This window comes from Myxocyprinus asiaticus, chromosome 16 (genome assembly GCF_019703515.2).
Source record: "Myxocyprinus asiaticus isolate MX2 ecotype Aquarium Trade chromosome 16, UBuf_Myxa_2, whole genome shotgun sequence".
Lineage (NCBI taxonomy): Eukaryota > Metazoa > Chordata > Actinopteri > Cypriniformes > Catostomidae > Myxocyprinus > Myxocyprinus asiaticus.
Window position 1 is genome coordinate 46,816,088 of NC_059359.1, and position 18,319 is coordinate 46,834,406.

The following is an 18,319-nucleotide window of genomic DNA, read 5'->3' on the forward strand; positions in this document are numbered from 1 at the left end:
CTGTTTGTTTTTCTTTCTCTCTCTCTTACATTAATTAACTGGTTCAACTCATTAATTATAGGTTTCATATAACAGAACTATCTACATGCCATGTACACCTTTCCACAGTACTAAAATACTAAATGCTTAATAATAATTAAATTACTAATAGTTTTAAAGTAGTAAATAAAAAAGTTTCAAGTAATAAATAGGTTCGCAGTAGAAATGTTTCAGATCACATACACCTATGCAACTGTCCCCTTGCAAAATAAAAAGAACGAAAAAGTAAATATGGAAAACATAACATTTTATTCAGTTTACACAGAGCAAGGCTTTTTGCCATACAATTTTTCATCATACAATGTCTTACCACATACCCTTGTCTTTTGATTTCCAAATTATTTTTATGTTTGGCTTGTCAGGACCTGGATGTTTGATGGCCAATTTGTCTGAATTTGCAATAGAAACGACACGCTGTTACACACACATCCAGAATCTGTCACACTGCTGGCGCGCACTTACACTCAAGTTATCTTTTGTTTGGCTCTACGTTCATGAGCAGATTAATTACTCCCCCAATGAGTCTCAATGAAGGCTCGTTGCAGTACCATATTTGACCACAGGTTTCCATTGGAAAAAGAGAGGGGCACTGTGGAGTTCAGGAAGGCAACAGATTCTCTGCCCTACATGTGTAACGGAGGTTTCTGCTACATTAAGACTTAAAAACAGAATAAAAACGTATATTATGCATGCTTTTAAGTACACATGTCAGCATTCTGAACACATTTACGGGTTAGATACATTATTGGCAGTTTAGGGTATGGATCTGTGTTTTCAAGTGGATGAATATTTAGGTGAGGCTCTGCCCTACCAGCCCATATAGACCAGCCACACCTGGGTCTCATACTTTTGGACCTTACTGTATATTTATTGTATACTATTAAACATGAGAGAGAGAAAAAGGAGAAGAAAATTGTGGTAGAATCATTTAGAAATTACCTCAAAGCTGCATATGCAACAAATGACCTCAGCGTGTGATCATATCACATATAAAACAGCATGATCCATTACATGCAGAATTGCTTTGAAAGGACCAAAATAACCAAGAATGGAAGAGGCACCTTGATGTGAGAATCAAAGGCCTTTTGGCCACCTACAGAGCCAGACATCTCTACTTCAGGCACCACATCAATCAGACAAATGAATGTATACCACTAGCTTCATTTCACTCATTCAGTGTTCTGTGAGGACTGATGTACTCTGTTCTGTGGCTTTATGTGGCTGATATGTTCATAATGTTCAGTTTTGCAGCAGAGATTAAACTTCACCCTATCTGGACACGTACCAAGGGACCTCTGATGACCCGGCATGTAGAAAGGAATTATGCATAAATTACAAATACTTTAAATTATTTTTTTTCAAATAATAAATACTTAGATAAATAAATAAAATCTCATTAAAAGCTGGAAAACGTTTTTGGGCATGTGCAGACATTTTATTCTTAATACACGTGATGCAGATGTAAAATATATATTTCCATTGAGTTTCAGTTACTTGCTCATAAACAGAACTTTCTAAATTTGCAATCCAATCAAATGATTTGGATTGAGAAAACGTGCATGTAAACATAGTCGTTGTTTAGTCACTAGTGTTTACAGTGACACTAGTAACAGTAACAATAGCCAGGTCAGTGAATTCAACAAGAAATATTCCTCCAACGCACCTCAGTGAAGTTACAGGGACAACTGAGCGGTTCCCTGCTTTATGGTTGATAGAAACTGCACATACCCTTATCAAGTCATTAGACTGGGAGGAAAGTAAATGTCCAGTGAGAAAATTACTGAGCCTGCATTGCAGCGAATGTCAATACTGAGATGCTGAAACATATTCTGATTAAAAGAGGGTTACATTTCTTAACAGGGGAGATGAATATTGAACCTCTGTCAGGATTAGTAATCTAGAGTCGCTTACTAGCGAATAATTAGTACATAGCTAGACTTTCAAATATCTGCATAAAATCCACTTTACATTTTCTTCTGGCCAAGAACTGCCAATTACATATTTAAAGCCACAACCCACAGGTCAAGTTGTTTGTATGTGACCCTTTAGGTGCTGATTAATCTGAAATAAACTCAATTTTTCTTTCTTCTGTGGTACACAAAAGCTATTTTTCTATTAAAATAATGGTAAGGTTTAGACTTAAAGGAATAGTTCACCCAAAAATGAAATTCTCTCATTATTTACTCACCCTCATGCCATCCCAGATTGGATAACTTTCTTTCTTCTGCAGAAAACAAACAGCTCTGTATTCCATACAATGCAAGTAAATGGGTACCAAAACTTTTAAGGCCCAATATTTAAATAAAGGCAGCATAAAAGTAATCCATAAGACTCCAGTATTTAAATCCATATCTTCAGAAGTGATATGACAGGTGTGGGTGAGAAACAGATCAATATTTAAGTACTTTTTACTGTCAATTTAAACTTTAACTTTAACATTCTTCATTTTTAGTTTTTGGCGATTGGGATTCTTCTTGCATATTGCCACCTACTGGGCAGGGAGGATAATTTACAATAAAAAGACTTAAATATTGATCTGTTTCTCACAAACACCTATCATATCGCTTCTGACGATGTAGATTTAACCACTGATTAGATTTTAGTCCTGTGAATTACTTTATGCTGACTTTATGTGCTTTTTGGAGCTTCCAACTTTTGGCACCCATTCACTAGCATTGTATGGACCTACAGAGCTGAAATATTTTTCAAAAAATCTTCATTTGTGTACTGCTGAAGAAAGAAAGTCATACACATCTGGGATGGCATGAGGGTGAGTAAATGATGAGAGAATTTTCATTTTTGGGTGAACTATTGCTTTAAGGGTAAGACTTTATTGTTATGTTTAGGTTTGGGTTAGGGGTTAAATTTAGTAATAATGGTAATAACATTGTTCATTGGGTGTTTTCTCTCTCTCTCTCTCTCTCTCTCTCTCTCTCTCTATCTATCTCTCTCTCTCTCTCTCTATGTGAGTAAAATTTGTAAATTTTTGTACGAGGCAACTCATTTGATTTCTTACGATTTCGCCATCTCGTACTATTATGATGTCCTGAGTTTGGGTTGGCTTATTAATATTAATTGGATGGTGCTCATGACGGTGACACAAGTTTGAGTTTGCCTTGCATCATTTCTTGAGCCTGTTCCCCCTTCTTTTCCTCATCATTGCATGTCTTCCCTCCAGCTCCTTTTCATTAAAAAGCCCAAATAAATATATAAATAAAACAATTGCAAATGGGCAGATCAAGGTGGTGTCAAGAGTTGTGCTATGACTTATGTACTTTCCCTGTAAACATTTTTCCTCTAAAATTCCTGAAGGTGAATGACAAATATTCACGAAGGTGTCTTGAAACCTCATAATCATAAATTGCTCATGTATCAGGGATTAATGGCTCAGATCTCTTAATACATTCATGGGTTGAAGGCCTTTGTGCTGGTTTATGGAGGGATCCATGTTACCCAGCTTTTCCACATGAACAGAGAATTCCAGCTATCAAATGCCTTGTCTCCCATAGATGTTTATGCTTAGTCACTCAGCTGGTTAAATGTGTCAGGTATGCTGTCTAACAGAAAACCTAGTGAGAGTGTTTTCAGCCTGTCGGCTGTGTGTCATGGTATTGTATTGTGTAGAGTTAATGCAGAGCACATGGAAAAGAATGTTTAGCATGATCACTTCCCTGTGTGCTGTTCTCAGACAGCTCTGCACAGGACATCGCCGTTGCTAATCCTACCCTTTCAGAGGCGGTTAACATAGGCAGGCTGCTCTTCCAATTCAGGAGTCCATTTAGCATATATCTCACTGACTTGAGCAGCACACAGTTGGCAGTGTGCATTAATGGTGGAGCTGTGATGGTGGGAAGTGCCTCAGTCTTTCTGGCAAGTGTCCCTGTGCTGTAACAGACAGGATCAGTGTTCAGACCATCTGCAGTCTAGCGTGTTGGTTAAAGGAATAGTTCACCCAAAAATGAAAATTTGCTGATAATTTACTCACCCTCAGGCCATCCAAGATGTATCTGAGTTTCCTTCTTCATCAAAATAGAATTTAAGACTTTTAGGATTTCATTTCAGGCCTCCTCCTCTAAACAAATCAAGTGAATGTCCTCCATTTTTTGACAGTACAAAATGCATATTTAGGGTGCATCAAAATAATCCACACGACTCCAGTCGACAAATAAAGTTCTTCTGAACGCAAACGATTGATTATTTTTAGAAACAAAACAATACTTAAAAACTTTTTAACTACAACTGTTCACTTCTGTACATCTCTGTGACGTGCACTCATTAGAGGGATAATGTAAGCTCGTTGGTAAGGTCATGCGTCACGTGGAGGAGGAGTCAGGAAGCGCGTCATTGTTTACAAGAGAAACTTGTGCCGTTCACAAACCAAAACAGTCCCAAACAATTTAAAAACAATATATAAAAAAAAATAAAAAAATAAAAAAAATATATTTTCCAAATAATAAAAAAAACAAAAAAAAAAAACAGTGTAAACAATGACGCACTTCCTGGCTCCTCCTCCACGTGACGCGTGACCTTACCAACAAGCTTACATCATCCCTCTCATGAGCGCATGTCACAGAGATAAGTATAAGTATTGTTTTGTTTCTAAAAATAATCAAACTTTTGGGTTCAGAGGACCTTTATTTGTCTACTGGAGTCGTGTGGATTACTTTGATGCACCCTAAATATGCATTTTGGACTGTCAAAAAATGGAGGACATTCACTTGATTTGTTTAGAGGAGGAGGCCTGAAATGAAATCCTAAAAGTCTTAAATTCTGTTTTGATGAAGAAAGAAACTCAGATACATCTTGGATGGCCTGAAGGTGAGTAAATTATCAGCAAATTTTCATTTTTGGGTTAACTATTCCTTTAATAAGATGTTTAAAGGAGAGTATTTTAATGCTGGGCGCATTTGAATGTCTAATTTCGTATACTGAGACAGGTGAATGCAAAAAGCAAATGTTGTGTAGTAATCTTAGATTATTGTACCAATTCTGGCTTTTAAAGTAAACATGAAATCAGAATGTACCCTATTTACTTTCTTAAAGGGTTAGTTCACCCTTCTGAAGGGATCCAGTTGTTTTTGGGTGAGAACAGACCAAAATAGAACTTATTTTTCACTGTACATATTGACAGCAGTCTGCAGCATGAAGCATTTCCCCATGTTTCAATTGCTTAAGGTATAAAATAATGGGGGGGGTTGTACTTACTTGTTTTGTTCCCCTCCATCCCCCTGGAATCTAAGCCCCTGTTCACATCTTAGATGGCATCAAGTTGAGAAAATATTGAGAGAATTTTAATCATTTTCGTGGCCATTTTCTGAATAGTGCATGATATTCCAAATATAAAAATGTTTGTCTTCATAATCTTTCATTAAACTCTGAAACAACTCTGCTTTTCAGTTGATTTTATCAAAGCCGAGCAAGCTATTGATTAATGTTAACCAGCAGCAGCTTTGGGTGTACTCTGATTACAAAGTAATTGGTTACTGTAATATAATGGCTTTAAGTAAAAAATTAAAATTTAAAATTCTTGTAATAAGATTACAGTTACTTTCAATTAAGGTTATTCCTATTAGGTACATTACTTGGATTATGCATATTTCTACATTATAAAACATTTAAAACATGAATTTTCCCATGTTTCTAAAATCAGTACCTTCAGTGCTTAGACCCCTAAATATTGATTGTTTCCAAACAGTTTGCCAAACACTCCACCATGACTTGTTTGGACAAAAAGGTAGTCCCGCCCCGAACTCATGCCATTGGTTGAGCCATTGTTGCTATGTTGCTTGTGCTGGCTTTGTTGAATGCGACCCACAGTGTTTACACTCTTCAGGAAGTCAGCCTACCAATGGTTTACTTCTAGTTGAGTCTGCACATAAAACTGGGATACAAGAAAGCATTTGAAAATCAAAATCATCACTTGGTGTCTTGCTAAATGTTTGTGACACCTGTGGTTTATATCAGTGATTTGTGGCAGTGCAGCTTGCCCCTCGAGGATTGTGGAAATAGAAAGCCCCCCAGTCAGCTTTCAGCATGTTGACTGTCCCTGTCCCTTGAGGCTTCATTAAGAAGAGTCATGTGCAATGCCATGTCATCAAACATCTGTCACTAGTTGGGTAGTGCACAAGGAGCTTATATATATATATATATATATATATATATATATATATATTAAATAGCATATGTTTGTAATACAGTATTTATATTATACTATGTTAGTATTTGTCCTGTTCAAGAAACTGAACCCACGGTTGCTCTAAGTTAATAGTGCTGTTCAACATCATGGGAAAGTTATTTTTGTAAATTCTACCAGCCCTTGTCGTATGGCAATAAATAAATATTTGAGATTCTTATATTTTAAATATTTGAGACCTAAACCAACAAAATAAACATTTGCATACTTCACTCACTCATAACTGCTTATGTGGATGTGGAATATAGGATTATATTATAATTGGTCACACTATCAATCAGGCAGTCTCTGTCTGTCTTATTGGGTGATTCTTGGGCAGAATAAGTTGCATTGTGTACTCTTTGTTGATAGTCAAATATCACATGCTGTTAGACAAGTTGCCTTTTGTTTTAAGCAGATTTAGGTGTCAGGTATCTTTAAATCCATGATAATATCCATCCACATGCTCCTGATTTCAAGTAATTGGGTTAGAATGAGACTTTTAACCTATATAAAGGGGTCTAGTCCATGGACTTACAATGCATATGTGTTACCTATGAGAGAATGACTGTCACCAATAATAATATAGGCTATAATCCTTATTATATCGAGTTAACCACAGTAATACCACCATTATTACCACATTAAAGGATCAAAGAGATTGTTGAGTGCTCTTATTCTTTCTCATATTTCAGATAAAATGAGAAAGCACCTTTCCAGATGTTTTTTACTCTGTTTACCTCTTTTTGCAAGGGAGGTGAGGGGGCTGATAGGAATCGGGGAGAATTTCAAATCGAGGCCCACGAGGAGGCCTAGAAGGAAACATTACCTCAAATTAAGAATGACAACTAGTTTTAATTAGACAGAAAATGAATAGATAAAAGCAGAAAATGCCGGTCCCTCGAATGTAATTGGGTTTTATTGGTGTTATCAATGGCACCCTGGGAGCTATGTTTCAGCAAACAGCATTAGGGTTTTATGGCTCGTACCACATTAGTTTGTGTCTTTCACACCTCAATACTGCTCATAAAACTGTGAGAATCTCACATAATCTCACACTGCTAGAGCAACAAACTTCATGTTTCTATTTCCCAGTTTTCATCAGAGTCTTTTAGAAAGAATAAGACTTTTTATATACAGTATGTATACATATGACCACTCACAGGTGAAGTGAATAACGTTGATCATCTACTAACAAGGCCACATGTCAAGGTCTGGGTAGATTAGATGGTAAGTGAACAATCAGTTCTCATAGTCAACTTGTTGAATGCAGGAGAAATGGGCAGGAGGAAAGACCTGAGCGACTTTGACAAGGCCATTTGTTATGGCCAGACAACTGGGTCAGAGCACCTCTGAAATGCAAGGCTTGTGGGGTGCTCCCGGGCAGCAGTGGTGAGTACCTACCGACAGCAGTCCAAGGAGGGGCAAAAGACAAACCGGCGACAGGGTGTTGTGTGCCCAAGGCTCATCGATGCACGAGGGCAACAAAGGCTATCCCATTTGGTCCGAACCGACAGAAGGGCTACTGTGGCACACTTCTCAAACATTTTAATGATGGTTACGGGAGGAATGTGTCACAACACACAGTGCATAACACCCATCTGCATATGGGGCCGCGTAGCCCATGATGACCCCTGTCCACAGTCTAAAGCGCCTACAATGGGTACGAGAGCGTCAGAACTGGACCTTGGAGCAGTGGAAGAAGGTCACCTGGTCTGATGATTTCCATTTTTTTTTACATCACGTGGACGGCCATGGACGTGTGCGCCATTTACCCGGGGAGGTGATGGCACCAGGATGCACTCTGGGAAAGATGATAAGCCAGTGGAGCAAGTGTGATTCTCTAGGCAATGTTCTGCTGAGAAACCCTGGGTCCAGTCATTCATGTAGCTGTCAATTTGACACATGCCACCTACCTAAATATTGTTTCAGACCAGGTACATCCCTTCATGGCAATGGTATTCCCTGATGGTAGTGGCCTCTTTCAGCATGATAATGTGCCCTGCCATACTGCACACATTGTTCAGGAATGCTTTGAGGAACATGATGAAGAGTTCAAGATGTTGCCCTGGCCTCCAAATTTCCCAGATCTCAATCCGATTGAACATCTGTGGGATGTGCTGGACCAACAAATCCACGGCGACTCCACTTCGCAATTTACAGGACTTGAAGGATCTGCTGCTAATGTCTTGGTGCCAGATACCACAGGACACATTCAGGGGTCATGTAGAGTCCAGGCAGGTGGTCATAATGTTTTGGCTCATCAGTGTGTATATCAGCTTGTCCAGATTTACTCTGTAGACTTTTTCACATTTTTACCATTAGTTTTCAGCGTTAGAGGGAAAATCTGTGGAATTCAGGAGGTTATCTCATGCACATAATCAATGATGAGTGTGATTTGGAGGTTGCATTTTCCCGCTAAAGCTCTATTCGTAAGGGATTAGTTTTCCAGAATTGTTACCATGGACGCCTGTAATGTTTATTGTCAATTTTCACAGCATAAGCAATGTCTGATGAAAATGGGTTTGTCTTCATAATTTATGCATTGGCGTCATGTTGAAACAGCCCCCCATGCATTGTACATAATCTGGTTCTGACACCGTTCCTCATTGCAAGACAGCATGGCGAAAGACTCTTTGAAGAAGCTCCCATATTAATGTATTATAACTTTACGTTACTGACAATAACTGTAACAACTATGGTATTCTGGTGGAAACTACTGAATAGTTACCATGGTAAACTATTTTAAGGGCTAATTGAGGGGTAAACTTTACCTTTAAATCTAAATAGATTTATCACAGTAATCTTTTGATAAGTGGTTTGTGTTTTCTTGATGTTTTCATACTGCAACTTTGGGGTCCGAGTCTCTAAACACAGAGGTGCAGCACCAAATTTTAGGCCCTCTAAACAATTTGGGTTTTGGTGGGGGTAAAATATAGATGTTTTTTAGATGGATATTTAACAGTGCTATATTATTTAGAAATAATTCTCAAATTCTTATTTCAAACACAATATTCTTTAAATCATGCAACAAATTAGAAAAAAAAAAAAAAAAAATCAATCCTACTAACAAAATAAATAATACATGTAGAAATTTTACACGTTTTCTTGTTGGCAAAGTCTCCATAAGATGTCTGAAATGAGAGGAGTGCTGGGTTGTTCAGTATATCCTGAGGCATTGCTGCTTTCAGGTAGTTTTTAAAGGTGCACAAATTTTTTCCATATTAAAAAAGTTTAACTTCTAAAGACATGAATTGTAATTTTGCAATATATGTAGTAGATCATGACCACTCACATTAAAATGGAGAGAGTCCGCACATGGCGGCTGCCTTGTTAGAATCACATGACCAGCCGAATACTACTCGATTAGTCTCAGTTACCGTCCTGTTATTTGACACTTTTATGCAGTGATTAAAGTAATCATGGCTGACTGTGTATACTACATTTCTACAGTGGCATTTGAAACTGAAAACTATTGATTTTAAATGATTCTGCATCCAAGCCACTAGGTGTCAGTGTAAGTCCAAGATGACAAAAATTACTGAGTGCACCTTTAACTTGCTGACATTTAAACAGGGTCTAAAATTAACTTATTAATTATTATTTAACTAATTATAATATTTACAATTACATAATAAAATACAAAATACATTTAAATAAATATCATGCAAAATTCAGTTTCATGGCTTTTTATAATAAATAAATTATAATTATTAAAATTAACTTAAATTATCATTAAATTAATTGTAATATCTATAATTAATTAATGAATTTATTTATTTATTTTTTTATCCCCCTTTTCTCCCAATTTGGAATGCCCAATTCCCACTACTTTGTAGGTCCTCGTGGTGGCGCAGTTACTCACCTCAATCCGGGTGGCAGAGGACAAGTCTCAGTTCTCTCCGCTTCTGAGACCGTCAGTCCATGCATCTTATCACGTGGCACGTTGTGCATGACACCACTGAGACTCACAGCACTGGAGGCTCATGCTAATCTCCGCAATCCACACACAATTTACCACGTGCCCCATTGAGAGCGAGGACCACTAATCGTGACCACAAGGAGGTTACCCCATGTGACTCTACCCTCCCTAGCAGCCGGGCCAATTTGGTTGCTTAGGAGACCTGACTGGAGTCACTCAGCACACCCTGGATTCGAACTCGCAACTCCTGGGGTGGTAGTTAGCGTCAATACTCGCTGAGCTACCCAGGCCCCACTTATAATTTATTTATTATAAAAAGCCAGTAAACTGAATTATGCATGATTTTTATTTAAATTTATTTTTGTCCCTATACAGTGGAATTATTTTGCTGTTTTCCCTGCGTATTACTGACAAAAAACACAGGTTATTCGTTATGTCAGTAAAGTGTAGTGATGGGCGCATTCAAAACACTGCTTCACGAAGCTTTGAAACCTTTATAAATCTTTTGTTTCGAACCAGTGCTTTGGAGGGCATATCAAACTGGCCAAGTCACATGACTTCAGCACACAAGGCTCCGTTACATCATACTGTTTCAAAACGTTTTGAAATATTTTGCGGTTTGCCACTAGGGGTGCTTGATCCCATAGTGAATCCCGAAACAGTGTTAAATGTATGGTTGTAACTGATCTCGGGTTAGTTTAGCAATAACTAGGTTCATAATCATTTTTGAATCATTTATACTGATTCAAACATGATTTGTTGATTGGAGGTCAGTTATTTTCAATTCCCTGTAGACCACTGAGTTATCTTCCCACCATAAATTACAATCACAAAAAGCTAAATGTTATGTTAATGAGAAAGAGACATATGAGAGACTTGTTTATGTTGTGATATTACATTAAATATATTTATTAATATGAAACTGTAACTTAGAACAAACTATCATCAATAATAATAATAAAAAAAATGTAGTACTCCTATTCTCTAATATAAACCTGACGGTATGTGTACACGAAAGCTGTGTAGTCTAGAGGTTAACAGAGCTTATTCACAGCAGTGGCATCTATAATTTTGGATGGGAATGAAAACGAGGCTGTGAGGGATAGACTTCCATCTCTTGAATGGGTTGTAATGTTGTTTAAAACATTTTTGGATCATTCTGCTGACGAAACATTGAAAAAATATATTACCAAGAAGTTTCAGTTGACAAAAACCCCTAGAAAACATGAGTTGTGGAAAATTAGATGTGATCTAGGAGCTTTATACAACTTTATACAGTGCATGCCATTGAAGAGATGGCAAGTTTATTCCTCAGCCTCATTTTCATTCACATCAAAAATCAAATATGCCACTACTGTCAATAGGGTCTTTGAACTAGACACATTTCATTATGTACAATACTTGAGTTCAAGTCTGTGTGCGAGTTATCACTGTAGCCTTTCTGTTTACAAATCATTATTGCACAAACTGCATAAGGTGTAGAAACAACATAGATTTTGGATTTGATTATACTAAAAAAGTATTGATTTAGTATGGAGATAAAATTAAAATCAATTTAAAAATGGCAACTTATGCACTACATATTCTGCAAAGATATTTATTAAAGGATACTGTAGATATTTAGGGTGGCCAGACATCCCGTTTTTCATGGGACAGTCCCGTATTTAAACACATTTCTAGTGTCCCGACTTATTCTGAAAAAATCGTGTTTTGTCCCATATTTCCCCTCTCCTAAAATTTCTCTATTGCCTATGTGGCTTTCTCAGTCACGTGAGTATTCTAATCAAAGGTAGCCAAGGATACCATGGACACACTGTGTTATTTGAAGTACATGAATGGATTAAACTATCCAATCACAATCCCCTATCAATAGACGTCCAATTAGTGAACTGATTGAAGAGTCAGTTTGAAAGAGCATACAGATGAAATTGTGGCTGGAAAAATGTCAAGGAAGCGTGCATGTACATTTAATGAGGATCTTCAAAAAGAGTTTACATTTCTTAAAAAGGAGTCACAGGGGGCCTGTGTAGCTGGTAAAGACGCTGGTAAAGGTAAAGACGCTGGCTACCACCCCTGGAGTTTGCAAGTTCGAATCCCAGGGCGTGCTGAGTGACTCCATCCAGTTCTCCTAAGCAACCAAATTGGCCCGGTTGCTAGGGAGGGTAGAGTCACATGGGGTAACCTCCTTGTGGTCACTATAATGTGGTTCGTTCTCGGTGGGGCACGTGGTGGGTTGAGCGTGGTTGCCGCGGTGGATGGCGTGAAGCCTCCACATGTGCTATGTCTCCGTGGCAACGCACTCAACAAGCCACGTGATAAGATGTGCAGGTTGACGGTCTCAGATGCGGAGGCAACTGGGATTTGTCCTCCGCCAACCGGACTGAGACAAATCACTACGCAACCACGAGGACTTAAAAAGCACATTAGGAATTGGGCATTCCAAATTGGGAGAAAAAAGGGAAAAATCCACCCCCCCCCCAAAAAAAAAACAAAAAAACAAACAGAGTCACAAACAGAGCCTAGTAAAGTGAGGTGTGAGATTTGTGGAGCTCACTTTTCTATCGCCCATGTAGGCTGCTGCGGCATCGTACAGCATGTTCATACAAAAAAGCATGTGGTGCTGCTAAAGTATGTGTGCCACACCTTTTTGCTTATCATTCTGTTGTGCACAGACATAGTTTTCGGTCGGCTGACTGCACTGTGAAATTGATTAAGAAATTGTATGATCCGAAATTTTCTTCTGTCCGCACCAAATCTGAAGCTGTCTTATGCAGTGTACTCGCTTTTGTGCAGCTAGAATATCAGAAATTACTGCAGCATGGCAACACACGTTTCCTCTCTCTTGGTCCAGCTCTTGAAAGAATATTACACATTTTCAATGGTCTGCGTGCATACTTTATTTCTCAAGAAAAATGCCCAAAGTTTCTAAGAGACATTTTCAGTGATCCTTGCACTAAACTTTGAATTGGCTTCGCACTCAAGCAAACAGCCACTTTTAACCATGCACTGGAGATAGTAGATCAAGTCCACATATCAGCCACAGAAGTGGCTTTGCACATTCATGACCTGAGAAAAATCTTGCGGGCCAGGCTGGAGGAATCATTCATACCCTCTGACATTAATAAGTATTTGGATGCCCTGGTTGAAGCTGGTGACATGCGAGTGGATGATTTCTTTTGTGCAGTGAGAAACTTTTATTCAGCATCGGTGGATTACCTCCAAAACTGGACCCGCTCATTGGAGAACACAGAAAAACTTGAGTGGCCCCTATTGAGAGACATCCCAGAGTGGAAAGACATTCAGAACAGCCTTGAACACTTCTTCTCCAGAATCCCTGCTCTCAGTTTGATTGACGAAACCACGACCTTTGATGAGTGGGCTTGCTCGAAAAACATTGTCACTCGTCGCATCACTGAGTGGAACATGAAAAAGACAGCCATGTCTGAGAGATGGACAGATATTTTTCGTGAGCTGGAGAGCAAGACCATCAACTTCAGAGTCTTAGCCAAGGTGGTGGAGTTTGTTTTATGCTTGCCTGGGACATCTGCATCTGTGGGGCGTGTGTTCTCGTTAATGAACTCAGCATGGACACCGGGTAAATCTCGACTCAGTGTAACAGTCATGAAGGCAATGCTTTTTGTACGTCTAAATTTTGGACTGGACTGCTCTGCATTTTACGATAAACTATATAAAGACAAGCGCACACTGAGAAAAATTGCTGCCAGCGAAAAGTACAAGGTGATAACCAGGGGCGGACTGGGAAGAGAAATCGGCTCAGGATTTTACATAGAAAACGACCCAAAAGTTGTTTGGCCCAAAAGTTGTTGAGCGGGGGGGGTTCTCTCCCAATGGCCAGTCTGCCCCTGGTGACAAAAGTTACAGATGCAGATGCACTGGGGAAGGATATGTCAATTTCATTTTTGCTGGGAGGGGGCTGTCCCGTTTTCCACAAGCAGGAATCTGGTCACCCTATAGATATTGCCATTGTAGCAGCATTTGACTCAAGTTTTCCCATTGCATTAACAACCATTTGACCAGCAGATGTCCTCCGTGTGCCGTGTTTCGAGCGCTTTACAATTTTCGAAAAGCTTTGTTTCTCCCATCATTAGTAAAGTGTAACTCAACTGCTCAGAAAAAAATAAGATACATCATCATGATTGTGTTCGTCACAGGTGCAATAATGTGAGGATTATTCCTCACGTATCTCAGGAAGTTCTGGAGAAAAAAGTGAAAAACTATAGATTTTCAATTTACGTCTGACTGTAGATTTGCAGTCATATCTTCAGTCAGACATAAAGGATTATCACACCAGATGTTACAGAAGTGGTGTCAGCTCATATGCACATCTTAGTCAACAAAAGATAAATTGATGATGAAAACCGAACCTTCAAAGAAAATGCACAGAATAGTTCTAAGGCTTTTTCACAACGGAGATGTGACTATGCAAAGTGAAAAAATGACAATTTTTCACAGGATTCAAATCACAGAGAAGATCTGCTAATTATTACATTACCCATGTGCCTATATAAAACTAGTCATATCCGAAAAGGGCATTTGATCACATTTTTATTCTACTGAGTTTGGTTTAGGGTTAGGGTTTTGGTAAGAGTGTATGATTAATAAAATATGCATTCCTGTTAGGTATTACATCATTAAAATCAACTTGCTTTTGGCACCTCTCTGTGGACATTTCAAATGGAAACTTAAGCTCACACATGCCCATATGTTCCAAAACACTTCCACCTTCAGCCACTGGGGGCAGTGATTCGAATTTCGGTTAGCACAGACCAACTTTAGCTCAAGAAATGTCAACGTACTGTTTCTGAATTCACAGTGAAATCAGTCTGGTATCTCACAGGAGACGATCATGTGTGTAGCAAATTAGCTCAAAAGGGAAATATGAATAATTAATCATAACTCATTATAATTAATTATAAATATTTGGATCAGTTAATAGAATTAACTTGATGTAGCTGAATTAATATTACAATCAATTAATCTGTTCGTCCAGCGAACACTCAGTACTGATCGTCTATCAACTCTCAGAAAGGTTATTTTTCATGGCCACAGAAAAATAACTCTTTCTTAGCATGTAGCTGTGATCATATTGTTAAATTGACATTGATTTACAAGCAGACAAGAATCAACTCGCAAGAATGTACACAATAGCTTTATTTAACTAAATCATGAACACATAACCAATCTAAAAAAACACATACACACAAATCACGCATACATGGGAAATGGAAAAGTGGAAGTGAATGAAACCGGAACAGAACAGGGGAAAGAAGCTATGAAAAGAGTCATTTAACCATCTGAAAGAACCATCAGTTTCTTACTTCAAAGCACCTTTGTTAACAAAGGGGTTCACAGCTTATACTAAACCTCTGTTTAGTTAGTTAATTGTACGATACTTGCAATTCCTTGGCTGTTGAGAGAGCACCCGGATGCAGTCTCAGGAGAAAGTCTTGATGGTTTCTTGAGTCGATGGTGTTGAAGTTGCAATCAGTTTCTTCCACGTTGAATGATGATGAACTTGCTGTATTAGTTTGACTCTGTTATGGTCAAGGAAGTTACACATGGCTTGATGTGTTGAGGCCTGCCGGCCTGCAACCTCGCGGTTGGACCGGGTGTTTCCGGTCCCACATGAACAGCAACCAGGAGAAGAAGGGAGAGAGAGAGAGAGAGAGAGAAGAGAGAGGGAGGTCACTCCGACAGTGCCCTTTAACTCCTGAGGGAGGTCACTCCTCTCGAGTTTGGTTTGACCAATGAGAAAGATGCAATTTTCCAGCAGGAAAAGTTCCTTTGTTTGGAAGCTGACTCATTTGCATGATTGGAGTAAGCTAGCAGTTTGTGCCCCTTTATGCTCTGATTAATATAACAAGCAAACAATACATGCTATAAGGTGGTGAGACACACCAATGTGCAGAGCGTCACATAAGGCTAATCCTTTGATAGGAAGCATGATACCAATAATTTTAAATTATCTAGTGGTTCTGTCATAAAGCATGCATAAAACAGTATACAGTACAAAAGACACTATACGAGACAGTAATAATCATACACACAATGTCCTGGGGATATGTGTGTTTATTTATAGAACAGTTTGTCTTTAAATTAATGAAGAAAAGTCTGTTTTATGGGCTTTATGTGTCTTTTCTATGGGGGAATGGAGTGAGTTTACTTTCCCCACATTCCTTTACTTTTGCATGTGGCTACCTTCCCCCACCTGGAATGTCTCTGAGGTCCACTAGTTGCTGGACCAGTGTCAGCAAAGGGGGAGCAAAAGCTGATAATGATCAGTGGGAGAGCAGACATCTCGGAGTCTGCTTAGGCCTACTTGGACCTTTGCTTGTTATGGTCTTGAGAGGTCTGTTGGATTATTCATTAAATAATTAATAATTGTGTGTCTGAATAAATGTTTATTTATAGCAATAAATAAACATGCAAGGGGCTTGGGATGTGAATGCCAGGTGCTCAATGCTGCAGACATGTGCTCAGCTTTACTTTAATCACATTATCGCAAATGAGGAGATATCATGTAGAACTAATTCACAGCATTTTGTTAAATCAGTTTCCTCTTTTTGACCCTGCAGGTTCTCCTTACCGAGATAAGATCACCATCGCAATCCTGCAGCTGCAGGAGGAGGGAAAGCTGCACATGATGAAGGAGAAGTGGTGGCGAGGGAATGGCTGTCCCGAGGAGGAGAATAAAGAAGCCAGTGCACTGGGCGTCCAGAACATCGGCGGCATTTTCATTGTTCTGGCCGCTGGACTCGTTCTCTCTGTCTTTGTGGCAGTTGGGGAGTTTCTCTATAAGTCCAAACAAAACGCACAGCTGGAAAAGGTAAAAAAACATTTTCACATTTCTGGACTGCAATAATGTGAAATGTGAATATACTGTACTTAATAGTGTTGAGGATTATTATTCAAGATTCTTTAGAGGCAACAAATCACATAGAATCACAAGAAATTGGTTTGCTATTTTTGTTTTTCATCAGTGGGGTATTGTGGGTGAAATAAGCCAGCCAATCAGATGATGAGTTTATATCTACTTATGCCTCTGAGCATGATAATTAATCTGTTACAAATCAATACAAATAATATTAATTCTGTCTGAATTTGGCTCTAATGTTGTGGTATTGGGAGCAAAGCGTGAGGTATATTTCACCGGTAATATTTTACAGACAGTGCCGTCTGGGGAGCAAACAGTTCTTCTTGATGTAAGACTGTGAAGACAGGAGGGATTGGGGTTTACTTGCTCAAATGGCCGCCATTCTCATCTCGCCTCAACAGATGTGTTGTATTTCCCCCATGTCCACTTCACTCTTATTCTTGATCTACTGAACCAGTGAATGCTTGAATTATACAGTCCATAAGAACAGCAGTAAAATAACAAATACTTAAAAAAAAAAAAAAAAGACCTAAAACATTTGTTTTTATGCATGGAGTTTTCACATACACTGTAAAAATTCAAATATACTTGAGGCACTATTAGAGGTTCCTCAGATAACAAACTGGTGGAACCCTCTGGGGATCCAGTGGACACCCTTTCAGTTCTCTGAGGCAATGTTCACACTAATATGTTTTAGTTTGAAAACACATTAATTTTGCTTCGGTTATGCCTCTCATTTTTATTTGTAAATGCTCTTCATTTCTGCATACCGAAAACAATGACAGTAGGACACTTAAACTGGAAATGAAAATGAATCAGTGTGACCATGGCCTTACTGGGGGAAGAGGCTTTATTTGGTTCACCTAAATCACTTGACATTTTCATTCTTCTAAGCTGTTTGCACTCATCCCTGAAATTCTTGCACTGAGAGAACTTGGTGCTGATGTGTTGTCCACCCAAGATCACCTAGGGTGCTTTAGTTCATTCAGGAGAAAAAAAGTTAACACATCAGTAGGTAAGCCCATCAACAACTCTCTCTGACAAGCCAAATTCTTTAAACTCTACTAAAGAGTAGAGTTTTTTAGAGTTCTTGCAGGAACTATTAATAAAGGACTATCAATGCTTCCTTCAGTAACCACATCAAAAGAGAAAGGCTCTGAGGCACTTGAAATATATTTTGATATTCCTTGAGCACGTATAAAGAGTATTTTAGGCACCTTTAAAGCATGTCTGGAGGATCTCCAGAGGTTCTTGTCAGTGTGGCATCTGATGAACCCCAAATAGTGCTTCA

The 18,319-nt window shown here is 38.6% G+C and overlaps 1 protein-coding gene across 1 annotated transcript in view; it reads left to right on the plus strand.

The window, feature by feature from the left end:
• Positions 1–18,319, plus strand: part of LOC127453870 (glutamate receptor ionotropic, kainate 2-like) — a 335,184-nt gene that overhangs the window by 295,135 nt on the left and 21,730 nt on the right. Inside the window, exon 15 of the mRNA XM_051720611.1 lies at positions 16,730–16,980. Coding sequence (XP_051576571.1) covers positions 16,730–16,980 — 251 coding nt within the window. The remainder of the gene's footprint in view (positions 1–16,729; positions 16,981–18,319) is intronic.